Below are 22539 nucleotides of genomic sequence, written 5' to 3'. Positions count from 1 at the left end.
TGAGATAGGCAAGAAGCAGACACACTGTAGAAGCAGTATACTGAATACTAGCTCTGTCTCAGGCCAAGGCCACTGAAAAGGAACTGAGGGTGGGGGGAGAATGGGAAGATAATTCACCTGCGCAGCCTGATACAGCCTTGGTGCGGGGCACGAAGATACCAACGCTACATGTGCTGGTCAAATGGAGGCTGCTAATGAAAATCTCTGATTGAGGGTGCCCAGGGCACACACGTACCAAGAGTGAAACACCTATAGGGACACTATTCAAAGAACTCTTGACTTATCACAAGATTCTGCTCTGTCCTGTCAGGACTGCAACCTTTCCTGCGCTTTGCATCTGCAGGGATTGGGTGTCACCTGCCCGGCAGTAGTGCAGGGAGCCCTCTGTAGATTGCTGTCATGGGATTGAATAAGTGGGGCTGTGACAGTGGAGCTGCAGAGGGCTCCCTGTGCTGCTGTTGGAGCCAATCAGCAGCCATGTGGCCTCCCCCATTGCTGGGGCTTGTCCTCCTCTTCGGGGAGTGGTACAGGGGTGTGTGTCTCTGCTTTATTATCCAAACCTCCACCTTATCCGAATCCCTTCCTTGTCTCCAAGCATGTGATACAGAGAGCATGCAAGGAAGAGATTCAGATACTGTGGAGGTTCAGATAATAGAATTTTGGATAAACAGGAGTATACCGTACACATGCAAAAGTGGCAAGTACAGTAGAATAGGCCCACAATCAAGTTATTCACAATACAGGTCCAGAATCTTTGCCCAGACTAGTTTGCAACAATCCATTTCGTTCTGGTAAAAGGGAGCTGTCTCACATTTTGCAACGTCTCAGATTCCACAGATGAGAACAAATTGGTTTTCCATTTTATCAGAACCTTGTTTAGTAGCCAGTGCAGCTTTTAAACAGCCATTTCTTTTCTACTCCGAGAACATAATGTTCCCCCAAAGAAGTCTTGATAAAATCAGTGTCTGTAGTGAGTCTCAATATCACAGCAATTCATCTCACAACTGCATGCCCTGGAATAGTTAATATCATGCATTTTGCCCCCAAATTGTATTTCTTTAAGAATGATATAACACTGTAAAATAGACTGATTACTTTGATCAGTCAATTTTTGGGGGAGTATCCAAGATGCCTTCTGGTTACTAAAAACATTCTTTTTCCTGTCTCGGTGGCAGTATAATTGTTTTCCTGGAGGCTAATCTCCCATGTTCAAATTTATGTTCAAATTCCCATAATTATGATCACTGAGATGAAAGAGCAAACGAAGGCAACAAGCAAGCTCACATGGCCTGCCCTCCTTCATTGACTTGGATCATTTCTCATTTGAGAAACAACGTCCCTTTACAGTTTGCACACAGATCTGCTAAAACATGCTCCATTCCCCTCACAAAGCTTGAACATTTTCCATAAGATTCCTACTCGTATCCTGTGGCAGAGAAGTACATGATTTTTAAAGCATTGTTCTTGACAGATCCTTCACTGAGATGAATTTTGGACAACGGCACTAGTGGCTATGTGATCCCCAAGACACTGGTTTTGCTAAGGGGGGGGAAGGGAGGAAGTGAAAGGAATATAATCTTTTCTTCAGGAGGGAAAAGAATTAGGAACCATTGTGTAACAAGGTTCTGGGGAGCTATTACCCTGTCCCAGGTGAACTGGAGCTTAACTTCATCTCTGCTTCTCCCTTTCCTTGCACATACTTTCAGAGAAAAGATTACAAGGAGTGGCTGCTTGAGGAGAGAAGTGGGAAACTGCCTTTCATACGGAGTTAACACTTGCACACCCTGTTCTACACCACAGTGGAATTGCTGGACCAAGTGCTGATGTCTAGAACAATATACACTTGGGCCAATGTGTAGTGTGCTAGATTCCTACATGCAGCTCTTGATTCCTTGGGTTATCCTTGCAGCCTGGCAAGTCCTATCCACCTTAATAATTTTCCTCACTTCCTACATTTTAAAGATGCTCTCCGATGAAGTGAGCTGTAGCTCATGAAAGCTTATGCTCAAATAAGTTTGTCAGTCTCTAGGGTGCCACAAGTACTCCTTTTCTTTCTATGAACAATCCCGCAGATTTGGTGGCCTTTCTTCTGGGCTCCATTGCTATAAAATGGCACATTTAAGCTCCACTGAGTACATACAATTCAAACCTGGAGGCACCAGAGCTCAGGAGAAAGGTGTTCCAATTTCAAATATGCCAAAGAGACTTGGGACACTGCAGTGCAGAGTCTCAAAATGTGTACAGTGTGTGAAATCTCTAGACTATCCATTAAAACACACACTGTCATGCCCTTTCTAAGTTTGTTTATAAAGTCACAGACATAATGCTACATTAAAATAGGTTTTTGCGTTTAGACTAGTCACCATTAAAAAAAATCAGTGATTATCAACATGTATTTGAGATGAGAGCTCAAATCAAAGCAACAAATAAGTTCAAGTCGCTCAATGGTACACTATGACATGGGCAACAGCAAGGGCCATATCATCATACAAATGAGAACCCCACAATGACAGAGATTAAGACCATCATTTGTAGTATGAACTCTGCTTTCTGACCTTTGATCCAGGAACCATACGTCTATTTCTAAATTATGCACCTTTACTGAAAGGAACAATGCACTTCTGCCAGGGAATTCTGCTGGCAAAGTATGCACTTTAGATCATTTTTCCCTGGGATTGGAATACAGACTCTGGAATGTCTGTTCTGCTCCAGGCAAGAATACACAAAGGTCAGACATGGTATGGTTACCAAATTATTCAGAGAAGCTCAGTTAACTTCTTACCACTGAATTTAGTATGATGTGAAAATGTTCAATTTTAAGCAGGGAGATGAGAAGGTAAAAGATAACTAAGGACTAGACATACTGTGATTGGTGCCTTTTATTTAATTTACCTTACCATTTACACAACCATGGGGGAAGAATCCTAACATTTTCTTTCTGAGAACAAACAAGTTGCACAAATTAAATGTTAAACATCTACAGTTTATTGATTGATTTATTTACATAACTTTACTCTTTTTGCCTTATTTCTCTGCTTTCCAGGAGCCCTAGCAGCACTGCGTCAGCCTCCAGTAAAGTTGTATCTGTTTTTGCTCCCAGGAATCTAGATGTGAGTTCAAGGTCCACCAGTCTCAGACGCACTCTGGATCCTTTTTGATATTTTCTGGGGGAAAAACAAAACAAACAATATAAGTTCCGTTAAGCACTAGACATGCTTACATCTTCTAGGATGGAACATATTCTAGAATCTCTGGCAGTAACACAGCCCAGCCTCCATTCCCATCTCTCTCTCTCTCTCTCTCACAAATCACTCAGACCTTCCATGTTTCACTCTATTGTCTGTCAAATGACACTGATAATATTTACCTACATATTTGCAAGAGCACTTGGAGATCCTTAAATGGAAGACAGAAGTGCAAAGTAGTATATTACTAGCTTAAATTCCAAACACATACTATTTTCTTTGGCAAAAGATAAGGGAGTTGATTGTGGCTTTTTCAAGGTAATGATTCACTTCACTCTTTATGAAGTTAGCAGCATTACAGCGCTGCACTCACCAATATTAGTTTACAGTTTATTTTATAAATTGCAAGAAAAAACAGTTTGCTTGTTTTATTTTTTAAAAACCTTTCCAACAAACTACTCAAACAAATTCATTTTTAAAATTAAAATTTTGCAAGGCACTTGAAAGCCTAATGCAAAACCCAGTGAAGTCAAGGGAAAGTCTTTCAATTATTTCAGTGGGTTTTGGATTAGGACCTTGGTCCCTAATTTCAAAAAATGATTAAAGGGAATTTGTATGGAAACTAGTACACCTACATTTGTGGTAACTTTCCTATTACACTGTAATTACATGCAACACATGCTATTTAAAGTACATTGATACAGATAAGGAATGAACATGGGTGATTTTGCTAAAGAACAATAGGCATCTTTTAAATAAATATGTTTTACTTTTATTGAACTACATGTTTAAAACAACAGATGTGAATTAGAGGCAGTGTGATTTGGGAGAAAGACGGGAAAGCTAGTAAATTCTTTCTCCTGGTTTTAGGGCCCAATCCTGCTAAATACTTATGCACATGAGCTTAATCATATGTGACGGTTGTTCTGATAACTGGGCCTACAAATTTACCATAATTGTGAGTTAATAAAATGTGGTCCAATAAAAGATATTACCTCAGCCACCTTGTCTTTGTAAAAAATGAGTAAGTTCATAAGATGTCACAACTTAGAACAACAAATATTAATGGGACCAGATATCAAAGGAAAACAAACTAAATTAGTCAAAACAAAAAATGCCTACCGATATAATTTAAGGACTGTGTTAAGATTATTTTTGGTAAACAAGGAAAGTGTGGAAATTAGAAAACCAAAATTGGTACGTCAGAAAGTAGGCCTAACTGGTGGACAAAATAAAGACACAATGGGCTATTCTGTCCATCATTTCCTTTGTGGGTCAAGTACAGTGAATGATAAGCAATAATAAGGGCCTGATCTGCACCTATGCAGATTATCTTCAATGAACTCTGCCCAGGTGCAGCAATCCATGCTAGACCCCACTGAGAGACTGGAGCTTATGCGAGAATGGAGTTACTACAGAGAACTATTTTGTTCTTCTACCAAAAGGTTTTACTGTATCTGCTGGTATCATGTACACCATTATGTGCAAGACTTATACATCATTAAAGGGGAAGACAACACACCACTAGGTTATTCGTGACATTGCTACTCTCTGTTAAAAAAATATAGGACACTGGCTACTCAAGCTACTTAGCATTTATTTAACTATGGCTAAGGCTATGTTTATGTCACGGAGGTCATGAAAGTCAGGGAATCAGTGACTTCCAGAGATCTTGGTGACATTCTCTGCTTTAGCCCCAGGGGCTGCAGGACTCTGAAGCTGACAGTCAATGGGGCCCTGGCAGGGTTGCAGTGACAGGCGACAGCAGCAACAGGGGGCCCCCTGCAAAGTTCTAGCCACACATGACAGATTCCTGAGGGGCCCCTCCTCAGGGTTCCTACGACAGGCGACAGCCTCTCAATGCCTCAGGCAAGTGGCTGGGGTGTCCCATTTTCTCTTTGGGAAATATAGTTACCCTGCAGCTCCCGTCGCTGTAGACAGAGGGGGAACCCCACAGCTCCCAGCCACCACGGTGGTGGGGAAAACATGGAGCTGCAGCAGCAAAAGTCACAGACAGGTCATGGCTTCTTGAATTTTTGTTTATTGCCCATGACCTGTCCGTGACTTTTACTAAAAATAACCATGACAAAATCTTTGCATTAACTATGGCTTATATCTTCACTTCTAAGCCTCAGGCAAGGAAGGAAGCTTTTTGTTTGATTCTATCCTCCATAGAGTTAGTATCATTTGCCATTTTTTGTTAAATTATTTAAAAAAAAAATTGCCACACCTATTATAATGGAACATTCTGCCTAGAGGAAGAGACACACTTGTGTTTTATTGTTTTACTTTTTTAAAAAGTAAATGGGAGTCGCGCAACACTTGCTAAAAGCAGGCCCTAGGTGACTCAAGTTGGGTCCCCAAAATTAGTGAACACTTTGAGAATGATACTGACCTCCTTTGTAAAGTGCTCTGAGAACTACCGATGAAAAGCACTATGTAAGAGCACTACGTATTTTTGAACATTTCAGCCATAAGCAATTCTTACTTTTAATGCATGAAAAACTAAACACTTATCAAATGAGATCAACTTTAGCAACAGTGGCCAACTGGAGAAGGTGTAATGGGCAAGTCAGACTGTCTAATGTATACGCTCTCGACAAGCTCATTGTTTTTGCCTTTCAACCCAGGACATCAGTAGTTACTATCTGACAGCTAACTACTAGCACTGTGCAAAACAGTGGGAATCTCTTAGCAAAATTGTAATGGAATTGATCTCTCTTTAATGAGTCATCCAAGACAACAGAAAGACTGCGCTGGAAAACAAATGTGATCTTAAAACAAAGTGTTCTGGGCTCATACGTATTTATTTTGACATGTGAAGATCCTAGTTTACAGTTTACTCCTGGGCCTCTTGGTAAATCCTTTGCGGCTCAGGTGGTTGGGTTATGATTTTTTTCCCCAGAGTAGTAAAGGAAAATAATTGATAGCATGATTCTAAAGAGGTAACTGCAGTAAGCAGCTTGAGTGATTTTGCGAGACCTTGCCCTGATCACATTTGTCAGTAACAGTAGCAATCAATGAAATCAGTCTGGATTTTTATACACTCATTTTTAAAAAGAGAAAATTCAGGTATTTTGACTGTCCCAAAACATGAGTAAAATAATACATTTCTTACAGAGTAAAGTGCAGATCTTGAAACCTCTCAAGGACTTAAGGCGAAGTAAAATTTATTTAACAGTCGTAATGGTGTGTGAAATAGTCACTGTGAAATTCAAAATGCTGGGGAACAGGGAATGTTTGCATTTGGTTGTAAATTTGAAACTGATTTCCACAAAATGGATTTTTAACTCTTAAACAGGACTGTTTTGAAGCCCAATTGGTTTCATTGTGAAAACAGGCAAAATCTTGCAGTTTCACAGTAGAATTGCTGTTTTCATGAAATTTGGCTAACGCACAAAATTTCAAGGGTATAAAAATGGGCAAAACAAAGTTACAGAAAATGTACCAAAACCTGAACCTATTTACTGGTGATGAGGACACATACAAAAAAGAAGCTGGTTTAGGCTTAGGACAACAAAAGATGCCTTTCACAGAAGCCAGGAGGTTCTGGGGTGAGAAAGATAATATAGAGAGACTGCTCCCAGTGCCTTCCAGCAGCCAGAGACTACAAAAGATGGAGCCTTTTAGAAGTATCCAGGGCCAATTCTCCATTATGAACTCAAGCACTGCCCTCTTTAGCAGCAGCACAGAAGAAGGGAGGGTCTTGGTATCTCACCAGGGTGTTGCTCTTGGACAGTTGGACTTCTCATCTTACTTTAGCCCTTACTTTGGCTGACAAAATTTTCATTCCTTATGAATAAGGGGCTTCAGTGGATGAGCAGATGAGGTATATGAAAGAGGACATATGAATGGAATAAGTTGAAAAATAAGTTAGTTGTTGAGAGGGAGAGAGATTTTGGGAGAAGATGTGGGTCAGAAAACAGACAAGAGGAGAAGGTGGAGAACACAATGTATGAAAAGGAAAGGGATAAATAGGGATGGAGAGGAAGAGAAAGACAGACTGACAGCAGGTAACTCACTCAAAATAGTGTAAGAAAACATGATATCATAATTTACAATAGGATAGAAATAAAAGAAAATATAGAGTGAAGCCAGGAAGGAAGAGTAGGTATAGAGAGATACCTAAGCAAGAGAAACATAAGAAGTTAGAATTTTTAAAAACTTTTAAATAGAAATGTTGAGTGATATGTTAAGTAAGTACAAAGCAAACAGTACACAACTCTTCCAGTCTTCTAAAAAAGGAGGAGGGACACATTTTTGTCCTGGATAATAAAATGTAGTCCTTGGGTTAGGAGGTATCAGGTAAATTGTGAAGCCCCACCAATACCTACATACATATAAACACACCAGTAAATTAACCTGCCCAGCACTGACCTAATTAGAGCTCTACTCTGCAAACTCTGTACTCACATGTATAGATCTTCAATAGGACTATTAAACTGAGGAAGGTTTTGCAGGATCAAGCCACTAGTTCTCCAGAATGGAGAGAATCTTAAAAGTTACATATTAGTCTCCAGGTACAAAGGTATTACTTTTATACTGAAAAAACTTCTTTTTGTTTGATTACCACCATAATCCTCTGGCACCCAGATACTATAGTGATGGGTGTTTTACAAATGCACAGATTAGACAAATAGTCTGACCAAAATTTCTATATTACTATAAAAAAGTGTGTCTTACAAATGCAGGCTTTTCCTGTGCTATGAATTTCACAACTGTGAAGTAAATTCAATTTATCATAATGTTCCACAAGAATGCTTTAATCTCCCATTGTAGAATTATAAACAAGCCTATTTGCTCATGGTACAGTTTGTAATAAACATTGCCCAAGTTCCCGGACATGCCTTTAACACATATTTGTAATGAAAAAGCCAAGTAATTATATCATGGTGAAAGCATCACAAACCTTAACTGCTACTTCAATAATCTGAACATAAATTCCAGATACTTTAATCACACATAATCCAATTATTAAAGGAAGTTTTCTGTAGTCACAGCACACCTGCTTACAAAGGTATCCTGAAGAATACCACCTGGAAGCAGCTGACACAACTGTCAATTTGTGTGGGTATAAACATTTGCCTTTGTGACAGATTTTCCCTACAGCTAGAAAACTTTAGGATAAAAGATCAATGGAGGGTGTAGAGAAAGCGGAAACATGAATACTACTTGCAGTGGTTTCCCATCAGAGAAGTTTAGAAGCATGGGCAAATGATAGGTTGCTGCAGGCATGGTAATAATACATAAAACCCATCATTCTATCCAAGGCACCAAAGTATTAATCCTTAAAACAACCGAGGTTATACTGTGTTTAAGGTAGAAGCTTTAAGTAGAATCCAGAGACAAAGCAGGCATTTTGTGATGTTCAAAACTGGAGAACTGTCCAAGAAAGCATAAAATACCAATGGAAAAGGAAAGGAATTGTCCAGCTTTCTCTCTCTTTTTTTAAAGGGTGTGCTTTCTTTTAAAATGATGTCAACAGCTGTATTCAAGAGCATTCCATATGAGGACAATTTGTGGATAGGAGAGACAGGAACAACCGAGCCTCTCTCTTAACCCCCGCAAGTGCTATGTGTGTTTGTAAAGGATTCCAATGTTTGTCAACTTTCCATTGTCAAGTGAGAATACTGAACCCACTTTGAAGTAAACAATCTGAAGGAAAGTCTTGTCTGGAGTGGAAGCAGTGGTATAGAATTCCTCTGCAAAACTTTTAGAAAACTCAAAAATGGAAAAACAAAGTAATTTGGAAGTAAATTCTAAGGAAAAGGATTAGCTCAACTTCTTTATAATTTACTTCCAAAACAGTAATCAGAAGGGCAATATCAGGTAGATGAAAATTAGTTTGTGAGTTAAGGCAGCATCTGGAATAATTAATTTAGATCCCTTTGATGCTTCAGTCCTATTTCTTGCACAGTGTAACCCTTGCTCTTCTACCCAGAAAAAGTTCCCCTTCCCTCCGTCCTAATAGCATAGCTTTCAAACCAGAGCTGGCCTTTGGGGTTCCTGGCTACAGCATACCCTTTATCCACCTTCTAAGGACCTAGACATGCTGAGACTAAGCACTGATTTCTTTTGAAAAAGTTTCCAGACATTTTTCATGTAAAGACATCTTTGAAAACATAAACTGACAGCTGAAACTCAAAGCTTGTCCATGATTTTTTTTACTAATGGTCATGTTCCCCTCCACAGCCACCAACATTTGTCCTTTAGGACCCATGAACAGACCAATTCCAAAACTGAGGTTGAGTCCTCAGTTTTGGATGGAGGACTCCAGACCAATTCCCAGTTTTGGAGGCAGGACTCTGTGGGCTGCCAGTGCAGGTGCTGGTGAACCAGCTGTTGAACTGGATCCCTGTTCCTTGACAAACTACTTTGGCGACTATTCATAGGTTTCTATGTGTCTTGTAGCGGGAAGCTGGCAATGGCACAAAGGTGCCTCGTCCCTCAAACATCTTTCTATAGAAAATGACTCAGGCTGGAGGTGCCACAAAGAATCATATCAATACCCTTCCTCAAAACCTGTAGATAGTAATTGTCCACAATGGTGTGATCATAATAGACACAAGTTGCTTATGGTAGTGGTAACAGGGGTGGTGGATTTTATTTCTTTTGGAAGGGTGGAGAAGGTGGCAGGGGAAACAGGATAAGGAGTCTGAAGGGGCGAGCAAAAAGAAAAGCATTTTTCATATTCAAACCTCAAGTTTCTACAACAAATGTTGATTCACCCACACTGTATATCTTCAATATTTTGTAGTATAAATTTAATAACAAAAATATAGTAAGTTTTCAAAAACAATACCCTCCCAAATTGATGCAATCCAGAAGGGAAAGTACTATCTATGTGCAATATAACTTACTTTCCAAATGATCATACCCTTCTATTTTATTCTGATTCTCAGACCACGCCTTTCACTTTTGTTCCAGAGCTTTAAGTCTGTTAAAACCAAAATTTTTCTTTCAAACCAAGCAAAAACACAACCTCTCACTGAAAACTCTTCTGGATACCAAATTTCAACACTTAAATTTTAGCCATTTTCAATGCTGTCCTATTAAAAAACAAAAGCAAACAAACCTAAGAATATTTTACTTAAGAAAGACGGCAGGGGTGTGTGTACGTGCGCACTTGTAGTGATGGTTTACAACCCATGACAATACAGCTGGGAAAAAAGTTCAAATATTGGTTTGTTTAAGACGTTACCTTTGGATAGAGTGTAAGATCTGCATAGTGAGTAATTCAGAAAACAACGCGCATGTAAAAACCAAGGGGTTCCACTGAAACTGTTCTGTGACTCTAACTACAGTGTTTGCTACCAAGTGAATAGTGTTGCAGGTGTGCAATTTCATGTCTATTCATGGGTAGTAGAAGTATCCTTATTTTGAGAATGACAACAGACATTTTCTCCAGACTCTAAACTATGGTATAATAACGGAGGTATTTTTCTTCTTCCAATCATTCAATGTATAAGAATTTTACATGGCCACTTTCCCAGCATCGTTGCAATCATGAACTGCCTTTGCCATTAAAGTCATATAACAATTATTATTTTAAGTTAAAGTGAAAGGGCTTTTATTCCTAGAGAGGTTATAAAATCAATGACAACTGCAGAAGAGGGGGCACTTTACATGCTGTCTTAATTTTCTCCATCCTTTTATAAACTGATTTTTAAAATGCATGCATACACAAAGCCTCCTCAGAAATCCTCTGTTCCACTTCATAAACATGTAAATCGCTACCCTGAAAGGCAACTAGGACATTTCAAATAAGCATATTCGAAATGAAAATACTCTGTTCTGTCTGGGGTTTTCTTTGTTTTTTGTTGTTGTTTTTTTAATTTCAAGTGCTTTCTTTGGAGTGATCTTTATGATGTCTAAAGCTAAACAGATTCAATCCCAGCTATGCCTGTTCTCTTCCACTATGCACTCTTTCATACCATATGCTGAACCAAAAGAGCCTGCCTGTCTGATCTGGATAGGAAAAGGGCAATTAAATCTGGTTTTGTGTTTCTGTATTAAGGGCATGATTTAAAGACTTTCCTTTGGAGAGGTTTTTGACATTCTTTCCACAGACATTTTTTAAGATCTGCCAATGCATTCTAGTGATGGTTCTCATAGATTTAAATAGTAGGGAATCTCTCTGGCTAGTTCTTTGATATAAATATATTAAATAATGCAAAGCACACTGAAGTCAAGGCTAGGACTGAACCGCAGTATCCAGTATCTATACAGAATGCTGTAAGAAATTCCAATTTTGCTAGGCAAATTAGCTGGATTACTGCAACAATGCATCTTGAGACTTTCAAAATGTATCTTTTGAAACTAATAACAAATAGTGTGTTTATTCCAATGCCTTAATACAGTGTAGTTTAAGATTTTCTATGGTTTCTCACCATTTCCAACTTTAAAATGGAAGACTTCATATTTGTCAACCCCAAAAAATACAAGAACAAAAATGAATGGTCTTTTATGAGGTTTTACAGTCAATTTGGCTCCACATTTTTTCTTTGATATTATCACCACTGTTCAAGTACACCAACAGCAATCTGAACTCCCCCTGTGTTATGCTCAGAGCTCCTTACTAAAATACAGTTATTCGTAACAGAACTTCTGATTTAGTAAAGTAAGGAATAAAAAATATTTGTATTTCATTGTCAGGAGTTTGTTCTGGAATTATAAAATGTTCAGAGCTATGTCCTGAGCCCTGCGACTGCCCATTTGCTCTAGCAAAGGGGTGGGGTGGGGGAGGGGTGGTCATATGTCACAGTTCAGGGCAACCACATCTGTATTCCCCATTCTGGTACCACAAGGGCATTGACTCTCAGGCTTCTGGCTCCCGTCACCTCTTGAGTGTAGATGTGCTTCGCTCCCTTCTGACCAGGATATATCCAGGTTGTACAGTTCCCTGCCTTCCATATGTTGCTCCCACCAAAAGACAGTCTGCCTAAAAAGGCCTGCTTGCTTTCTCTTCAGAGACTTATAACAGAGTATTTGTCAACAGTTATAAGTTACCACATGGCACTTCCTATGCAAGCTTATTTTATTTTTAAGATAAAAGCACTACAGAGAAAATATTAAAACAATAAAAAAACCTACACGCATGCTAATCAGCCCACCAATTGTCTCCAACATGGATTCTGGCAGGTGAGTCCTTCATATCCTTCAAAGGGGTCATTTTGTGGTCACAAGTTCATAACGGCATCAGTGCATAACTAACACAGTCTTATAGGACCTCATTAGGCCAAGTCCTTTCAACGCTTCCCTAACGATTGGAACCCTCTGTAGACCAAGGGTCCTGTTCGTTTGTTAGATCAGGAAGAAGCCCCTGAGCCTGTTTAAAACCAGGCTATTTATCCAAAATCCTTTCTTTGTCTGTTAGCCCCTGGAGAATCCCATTTGAACTAGTGTATGCAAACCTCTCTGGGGGTGGCTTCAAAAGGCTGATAACCAGAGGAATTACATTAGCACACTGACTCCTCCTAGAGAAGTTACATAAAATTTCACAAGACCACAAACAATTGCATTTTTAATACAATGGACCCCAAAGGTATTAAACTCAGTTCCATAAGGTTTAACTCAATTCAGTGTGGGGTTTGTCCAGGATACTGTTATATATGCCACAGTAGAGCTGGCTTAAAAAAACCAAACAGGTAGGGATATTCCTCTGGTGTCTAAGGCTTATAAAGGCTGGTGTAGGTGACTGGTTGTGGATGGGTCCAGGGGAATGGAGCCTGGTCAGAGCACACTGCTCTTCATCAATCCCTGACTAGCAAGCAACAGCCTCAAGAGTCACTGCAGCCAGAGCACAACTCCTCTAAACTACACTCATAGTTGAGCAGGCCTCCAGGGTTTGCAGCAATCTACTCCTTTGCAGCTCCCCCACCTCTGCTGCACCCAGCAGAAGACTGGATCCAGGATCATAATGTACTTGCATCACATGAGGATGTCGAAGGACTTTCCAGGCCATTATTAACCAAAGAGATGTTAGACAAAATCCACTAGGGATAAACATTTTTAATCAGCAGGCCTGGATAATTTGCACCGAATGGTCCTAAAAGAGCTGGCTGAAAAGTCCTGGGCCTACTAATGTTAATTTTTAATAAATCTTGTTCTATTGGGGAAATTCCAGAAGATTGAGAGAGGACTAATATTGTGCTGATATTCAAAAACGGCAAGCACGATGACCAAGGATAACTATAGGCTGCTTAGCTTGACATCAATCACAGGCAAAATAATGGAAAAAACTGATATGGGATTCAATTAATAAAAAATTAAAAGACAGGACTATAATTAATGCCACAAAACATGGTTTTATGGAAAACAGGTCTTGTCAAACAAACCTCATTTTATTCTTTGATGAGATTACAAGTTTGGATCATAGATGTAACCTCCTAGATGTAATGTACTTAGACTTTTGTAAGGCATTTGATTTAGTACCACACACCATTCAGATAAAAAAATTTGCGCTATACAAAATCAATAAAGCATATGTTAAATGGACTAAGAACTGGCTCACTGACAGATCTCAAAAAGTAGTCATTGATGGGGAATCATCGACAAATGGGAGTGTTTCTAGTGGGGTTCCACAGTGTGTGGTACTAAGTCTGACGCTGTCCAACATTTTCACCAATGATCTGGAAATAAATATAAAATCACTGCTGATATAATTTGTAGAGGACACAAAGATCGGCAAAGTTGGTAAATAAATTATAGTGAGACCACTGGAGCAAACTACAGAAGGGAAGTGGTGGATTTTCCATCTCTTGATGTCTTTCTCAAAAAGATGCTTTAGTCAAGTGCAGTTATTGGGCTCAACACAGGGGTAACTGTGAAATTTAATGGCTTCTGATATACTAGAGGTCAATCTAGATAATCTATTAGGTCTCTTCTTGCTTGAAACTCTAAGAATCATTATTGCAGCAGTCAGTCAATCAGAAGAATGTATACTCAAAATGGGATTTACAAGGCACCCCTGTTCTCTGCAATCATTAAGTACGGCACAAAAATGCTCCAAGGTTGCTGGTGGCGAAAGTTAGATTTACTCCATTCTGTAAGAAATTGTATTTTTTTTTTCCCTTGTGACTTGTCCGCCCATGGCCACTTTATCTAGACTTGCTTTCCTCTCCATTTCTTTGTTCTCATCTTTCCATGCGCTAAAAAGCCAACATCTTTCTATATTTTGTTGCTGAGTGTTTAGTTTCATGCTATTTGTTTAATAAGTGTCCAGGATATTTTTTGCTCCATATGTCACCATACAGGTATAAAAAACTCTCCTTTCAGAAGTGGAAAGGGACACGCTTTTCAGGATAATGTTAAGAATCTCAAAAACTACTCGCCTTTCTTACATTCTTTGAAATACTTAGCAGAATGCATCAAACCTTATGTAACCTTTAGCCTACTGCCCATATTCATTACACTATGTGCTGTATTTTCTAACTACAATATATGCAGAAAGTATACAAACAATCACCATTGAAATCAACAGGAGTTTTATGTACCTGAGGTAGGATTTGGTCCCAAGAACTATTTTATCTAACAACTTCTAAAAGACAAATTTGTCTTGAAATTCTCAGATAAAGATTTGGGGGTGTAATTAGATCCTGAAGCTTAAAAGGACATTTGGGACATGTGAAAATCCATGTATCCTATGGATCTTATAGAAACACATTATACAGTAAAATTGTCACTACATGGTCTAAACAGGTGTGAATTTTAATAATGTCTACTGACATTACTTTTAATAATGTCTACTCTGATAAGTACTTCAACGTTTGGGGGTTAAAGGATTACCTTCTTTATACTTATGGAGCTGCCCAAAACTTAAATATACTGATCAAGTGATGTCTTCATTCCAGATGACTCAGATTTCTGTATCCTTGTCACTCTTAGGTGTGCTTATGTTCCTGGCTGTTAGACCATTAACAACTGAGGTGTTTGGGTTTTTTTTTTTTTTTTTTTTAAGAAGTGACAGTGTAGATTCCCTTCTCATAGAATAGGTGGGTCAGCTTTGGTGGACAGCTGAAATGTGTCTGTTTTCAGTGTCTGCTGATAAAACCAAAGAATACAATGCCTCATTATAGCCCTTTTATGGTAGAAGTCAACAAATCGATGAAATAACAAATTGATGAAATAACTGTCCATCATGTTGTACAATTATGGTAATATCACTAATTAAATGGATATATTTTTCTGCTAAAGTAAAAATAAAATACTCAAAGTTTGAAATCATTGACAAGTAAAACCTAATTCTACATGTGGCTCTTAAAGCAGAGATTTTGCTCTTTAAAAACTATTCTAGACAGAAATTCATATTTTTACTAACTTCTTATAGGTACTACTAGCTTTGACCGTAGAGTAAACCCTTCTTCCAAAGTGTCCCACACTATGACAGTGACATTTGCCAGAAAAGAAAAATAATTTTTGTTGACTGTATGAAAGAATCAGTTTGTGTTGTAAAAAGCTCTTATTGAAACTTTTTGAAAGAGCCCCTCTTCTTTCACACTAAAGGAAATTATATAAATTTATATAAATCAATGATATTTTTCATATCATATCAAAGATGAATGCTATAACCTTTTCTCCATGGCACAATCTGATAAGATTTGACAAATGAAACCTGCAAAAGGTAACTGCTGTCATCAAAGAACTTGTATCAGGTATAGTTATGCCATAATACAACAATTTATGCCAGTCACCTTCCCAGGCCGGAATGTAGAATTTGTCACCTAACTTGAGAGGAAACATCATTTCAAAAGGACTGTGGTAAAGGAAATCGACATCTTCAGTTGAGATTCAACTACTTTATTCTTAAGGAACGTAATCAGCAGAAAAACTCTTTTGGAAGACAAAAATATTGTGAGTTAATTTAGAAATAATATTTTAAAAATGAAGATTATATATATGGGATTTAGCTACTACTTAGGCAGTAATGTCAGCATATTTATCATTTCTAAATGCTTAGCAGAATTGCAAAAGGATTATACACTTGTGTACAGAATGTGAATATTCAGTTATGCTAGATTGGATTTTTAAAAAGTTATAAAATAACCTTTAATTTGAAAAAAATTTCCCCTATCAGCAAGTTATTCTTCACTGAAGAGTGTTTTCCACCCCCCTTTTTTTTTTTTTTTTTTTTGGAAGCATCTGGTTTTGGTAATTCTCAGAGACTGACCACTCTATGAGAGAGACCACTTGTCCCATCATATATTGCAATTCCTAAGTTACTATGTTATATTGGCTAACAATCAGACTTAAATTAAGGCTCATATCTTAGACTCAGAAAATGTATTTGTGCTTACCTGACAATTTCCTCTCTTTTAGTATTAATGTCCACAGATCCATTATAATGGGTACTTCAGCCTTCTTGTGGCTTGGAGGGCAGAACCAGACCAGTCAGTCAGTAGCCACATGGGAGTACCACACCCCCTAAAGATCCCACCAGATGCGGCAATTTCCACAGCCATAATTCCACTTCTACTTTACTAAATTAGACAGTGTTAAATTTACTTTGAGGAAGAAGCACTACAATTCCTCCTACTGCAGAGTATAGGAAATTCTCTTTCATGAACAAAACCCAAATCTTTGGATGTTCAGTTCCAACTCTATTCGAGATGATCCATTTACCTCTGGATGAGTTGGATCTGTGGACAGTATTACTTGAAGAAAGAAAATTTTCAAATAAACACACAGATACATCTTCCTATTCATCACGCTTAGATCCACAGATCCATTACATTGGAGTTTTCACAGCAGTCTGCCTCCAGGGTAGGAACCAGGGTCATCTTTTAAACATGGATCTCCAAAACGAGGTATAGTACATATCCCTTCACATCTCCTTGTGAAGATGTCTGCCAAAAATTAGTATGGCTAAAGAATGGATGATCAGTATGTAACATTTTGGTGAATCTGTTTACTGATGGTTATGTGGCTGTCTGTCAATACAGGAAACATGACTATTCTGCCGGAGGTAGTCAGTGCTCCCAAGGACTAGACTTTGATGCTTGACAGAAGGAAGAATATTTCTTGAGTTTACCTTGAGAATGAATGACATGACATAACAGTTGTAAGGACTACTTGTTTGAATTCAAAGAACAATAGTGGGTCTCATCGGAGAAAGATCTCAACTTCAAAACTTGTCTGATTGGCGAGAACAGCTATTGGGAAGTCTATTTTAATGGACTGGAAGAACAATGATTTCTCATGCACAGGTTCATTCTGGATAGTGCAATGAGCAGCAGAAAGAGGTTTCAAGGTTGTGCTCTATTACCTTCTGGGACTAGAATGAAGGTTTTTGCCCTAAGTATTTAATGTACACATTTTCCTTTTTTAAAACGTATTGATAGCAATATACTACACAGATTTGAACTTTTTGCTTAGACACTCTCATATACCCACATTAAGGTCCTCCTGGAGGAACTCTAGGTTATGTTACACTTGTTTAACATCGTTGTTAAACATGGGCTTTGTACTAGTCAGTAGAATAAGTTTTATTGGTTGACTTCTTGTTAGGGTCCATGAGAGTGGTAATTACTTCATCCAAGTATCTATTTTGAACCTGTCTGGTCATGGATGAAGGATTTTTTTTTTTTTGCAATAACAGACCTCCTCTGTGAAGTAGAGACTTTTGAACATCCAGTGCTGGATTAATCAGGTTGAGGCTGAGAGGCATAATCTCTTCAACCAGAAAGGGATAAAGTATCATTGCTGCTCTCTCCTTCCTATCTTTTGCATGGCCCTGAGGAGTAGTGGAAAGGCATATAGCGAAGACATTGCACAGCTTTGCAAGAGGTCATTCACCACCTAACCTCTTGGGTTTAGACACAGTCAGAAGCCACCGGGCACTTTTTTTGCTGTTTCTGGATGCAAAGAGATCAAACACCAGCCCACCAAATTGATTTGCAATAAGAGAATACTTCTGGAGGCAGGTTCCATTCTGCTTAATCTAAGCCCTGGTATGCATCTTCCCCTTGATGGGCAGTGCACAGAGATAAACTTTGCTTTAACCAGGACAAGAGTTGTTTTTGTCTATGGGGGTTAGGTTAGGCTGATAATGTTCTTCCTTTTATTTATGAAACCCCACCAGACACATTGACTGTCACAATCAGAACAAATCCGTTATCCATGAAAGAAACAGTGCTCCAAGACCTTAAATGAATCATTATGTTTCAGTTGGTGGATGCTGTGCTGTCCCCCTTTCTGGTACCTACTCTCTGGATTGAAGTGGGACCTGAAAGAGCACCCTCCCAAGCTGGCATTTGACATAAGAATCATCAGGTCTGGTTCACTAGTGGATGGATCCCTTTAAAAAAATTGATTCTTTGCCCTTAGTTAAAGGAGCAGAGAACATACAATGGGACTTTGACCACTACCAATGGATATGTATGATATGCAGAAGGGACAGTAAGAATTACTGGACAGGTCTCATATGAACTCTGCTTCATTGAAGCATTTCTGTATATGAGATCAGCATTCCCAACAGACTCCAGTAAGAATAGGCTTTTGTTTTTGTACCACCACTTATTTTCTTGATGCCCATCTTCACCTTCTGTTAACATTCTTCTGAGATGAAACCTTGTACTTGATAGCATTTCTCCTTGGCTCAGCCTATGATTGAGTTCCCTGGCACCAAATTACATTTGTTTATCATGAATCCAAGATACTCCAGAAACAGTATCCTCTGTGTACTTGTTTCTGCTTTCTTACTGTGCAGAGCTGTGATCAGAAAAATTGTCTAGGAAGAGATAAAATTGAATTTCCTTCTTCCTTACAGCCAATATTAATAATACCATGACCCTGCAAGAGACGCTGGGAGCACTTGTCAGATCAAATGACAATGATTGAAGTTGAAGGGGAACATCTGCTATCCATATGCAAAATGGAATGGTCAGTGAGATGATAACATGGGAATGTGAAGATAAGCCTTGTTTTGGAATTCGTTCAGATGTTTCAGATTGAACCCTTCTCTATTTGTTCCTAATTGTCAATTACTAGAAATAGGATAGGGAATGAACTGTATTACTCTGATTTGAAATAGACGATGGATGTCCTGGCATTCCCACAGGTTGCTTGAGATTGGGAATGAGACAAACTGTTCCTGTGATTCTTGCACAGCTCCACAGATTATCCCCTCTAGACAAAGTCCAAAAACCTCATTTTGACCAAAGCTTCAGGTAGTCTGTTTGTTCCCAAACTGAAAGAGGCTGGTACCAATCAGGGGTCTAAATCTAAAGAAGTCTAGGTGGAAGTCATGGAGATAGCTTTAGGGCAAATGAGGGCAGCTACTAAACTTGCCTCAGTACCCCAACTGGGCTGGGCTGAGGCAGGGAACTGCACCCTGCATGAACAGAGCTGGCTACAATCCCCAACAAGACACTCAATAAGGGGGGGATCACATGACACAGACCTTTGCTTTAGCATCTGGCTTTCTTGGTCTAGCTTGGTCCCTGGAGCCTGCAGAGGCATAAGCTGCTGCAAATGCCTCAGAAGAGGCAGCAGAGCTCAGGGGACTCCCCAAATCTCCCCAAAAGCAAATGCAGTGCTGGGGTATGGCTGGGAATTAGGCTAATGGGGGCTGCGAGAAGCAGTGTGGGCCGAGGGACGTGCTGGCTGCCCTTCCCGCAGCCCCCATTGGCCTGGAGCAGCAAACTGCGGCCACTGGGAGCCGAGATTGGCTGAACCTGCGGACGCGGCAGGTAAACAAACCGGCCCAGGCCGCCAGGGACTTTCCCTGCACAAGCGGTGGAACGAGTTTGGGAACCGCTGGTCTAAACATTTGAAATGAAGTTTTGGAATTTTCCTTAGAAAAGCACTGTTGAAGGGAGGACTGGTTGAGCCAATGGCCACTGTGGAGGGAACTTCAGCATTCCCTTGCTGTGACTGACTGACAGGTCTTTTTGACACTCACGTGGCTCATCACCTTTAGAATCACGACACAGACCTCTGTCACTTGAGCTAACAGAGTAACTCATAGCAGTAGTAGGCTGATGTGGACCAACACTAGACGGGGATAGGACACACTCTGCCAGTGGGTTTCAGTTTTATTTTTGCTGACAACTCAGGATTGGTGAGACTCAAGAATCTTGGTCTCCATTCCAGGATCTGCAGGGGAGTGTGCTCTATAGAGCACAGACTATTCGGCCTATTTCCCCAAAGCCTGATTCTTTCTGCCCCATTCTGGTTCTCTCTCTTCTCCACTCCTAGCTCCTTGTCTTGTCTGGAGCAGGTGGGAATGGTCGTTACTGGAGAAGTCTTTCTGAGCCCCTACAGCCACGGGCTACAGGATGCATGTGCAGTCACTCTGTGTGAATGGTGCATGCGCAGTCCAATCAGCACATGGAGCTGGGAGAGGCTTGAGGATGTTCAGTGAAGATGGAATCTTTAAAGATTTTAGTTGTTGCACTGCGATTTTTCGGAGGTTTATAACTTGGTCAAATTTGAGCAGATTCCCCTTGGGATGGCAAAAACCCTGACCACAAAAGCCAATCCCTGCAAAATTTCAAGTCTTCACTCCAGACCATGTAGGCGCTAGAGCTGTTTAAAGAGAAGGTTGTCAGAATTCTTTTAATATAGACAAAACAATGTATTTTTCTCTAGCCTCGTTGTTGGAAATGGCTCACCAGCCATTGGTTGAAATTTCCCCCCCAAAAAATTCAGTTTGAGGCCCCCATCCGTAATGGAAAATCTCAGTTCACACAGTTAACATTTGGCAGGATCTTATCATGGGACAGATCAGGCAACCTTAATGAGAGAGACAAGGTGGGTGACGTAATATCTTTTATTGGACCAACTGGTGAGGGAAGACAAGCTTTCGAGCTTACGCAGAGCCCTTCTTCACGTCTCAACAACATTGCATACAATGTTAATACAATCTTAATAATAGACAGTACTACCAGCCCTGCCTATAATATTTTTAGGGGTGGTTATTTGCTTGGGTAAGTTTCTAAAATAAAAAATACTTAGAAACCAGAGGGTATTTCCCAGTATTTAAAAACATGGTAGGTTTCATTTTAACTCAAAATTAATCAAAATATCCTAAGAACAATCTTAGCTACCCACGTTATGAATGCTCAATAAAATATTAGTACTAAATAGACTTTTTGGTGAAAAAAGGTCATGGTTTCCTTGTCAAAAGGACATTTTCAGATTTTGTCAGGAACATTTTTTTGCACTTCCTTAGGTCTCAGATAGCCCATTCAAATGACTTTGCTGGTTAATAAATGTACTTTCTAGAGGGAACAGAAAATTCTTACAAAGGGTCGGCACCCTGAAAAGAAAATGAAAATGGTCTGGCAGTGTCACACCATCAGAGTTCAAGACCACTGCAGCAATGAGTCTAAAGTGTGCTGCAAGGCCACCAGCAAGTCTGATTTCTATCAGAAATGACAAATATCATCAGTCCCTGAGCAAACCTAACACTTGAAGAAGACATGATGTTTTTACTTTCTGCTAAATATAGTCCATTAAAAACATTTTGGATTTCAAAAAAATTGTTTACCCAAACATGTGAAATGAGACAAAACAAGCAAATGTAGGAAGAGCTAAATGCTTTGTACATTATGGCTTGAAAGCAGTAATTCTAGGCAGCTAAAAATGTGTTATCCTGCACAACAGGCGAATTACTTGTATGCAGACAAAAGATTTAAATGTGAAGACAGAGGAAAGGGCAGCTTTTGGAAACATTATAAAGAAAGACTCGAGCCTGTGATAGCTTGTATATAGGAAGAAGCATCAAAGATTCCCCTGATGCTACAGGCTTGGGATATGGGAAAATTATAGGAGCTATCAATGAATACAGCAAAGGAAAGAAATTCAGGAGGAATAAGAGAAGTTCAGTTCTGAAGAAAATGAGTGGGAAATGGCAGCTGAACATTCAAGAAAAGATTTGTCAGAGAGAAGCTAAAGTTGCAAGTTGAAACTTGACCAGGAGGGTCGCAAGGAAAGAGGTGAAAGAGAGGAAGGCTAGGCAGCAAGAACACCATATGCCTTAGGATTTTGGAAACATAGGCGAGCAAGGAAATAGGATGGGACTTAGAGAAGGAATTTGGATCAAAGGATGGTGACTTTTCGTGAGAGGAGAAACAAGAATATGATTGTAGGCAGTGAAAAATAGAATGGCTGAAACTAAGGGAGAGGGTGCAGTTTAAATGAGTATGAAAAAGGGAACAGATTGAAGAGACAGTCTGTTAAAAGAAAGGTCTCAGAGCTGGAAACAGGAGCAAAGGAGTAGAGAAAGTCTATGCTGCACTAAAAGACTTGCAGCAGTGAGTCCCAGAGCCCAGGTCAACTGACTTGGGTTTACACGGCATGGGCTGCGGGGCTAAAAAAAAAACAAACAAAAACGGTGTAGGCTTCAGGCTTG

General features: G+C 39.4%; 1 protein-coding gene across 1 annotated transcript in view; it reads right to left on the bottom strand.

The window, feature by feature from the left end:
• Positions 1-2962: 2962 nt before the first annotated feature.
• Positions 2963-22539, bottom strand: part of LOC311516632 (tumor protein D52-like) — a 195208-nt gene continuing 175631 nt past the window's right edge. Inside the window, exon 7 of the mRNA XM_084620910.1 lies at positions 2963-3164. Coding sequence (XP_084477036.1) covers positions 3011-3164 — 154 coding nt within the window. The 3' untranslated portion in view covers positions 2963-3010. The remainder of the gene's footprint in view (positions 3165-22539) is intronic.

This window comes from Lepidochelys olivacea, assembly GCF_965140295.1.
Source record: "Lepidochelys olivacea isolate rLepOli2 genome assembly, chromosome: 2".
Lineage (NCBI taxonomy): Eukaryota > Metazoa > Chordata > Testudines > Cheloniidae > Lepidochelys > Lepidochelys olivacea.
This window is presented reverse-complemented; position numbering and strand designations above follow the sequence as displayed.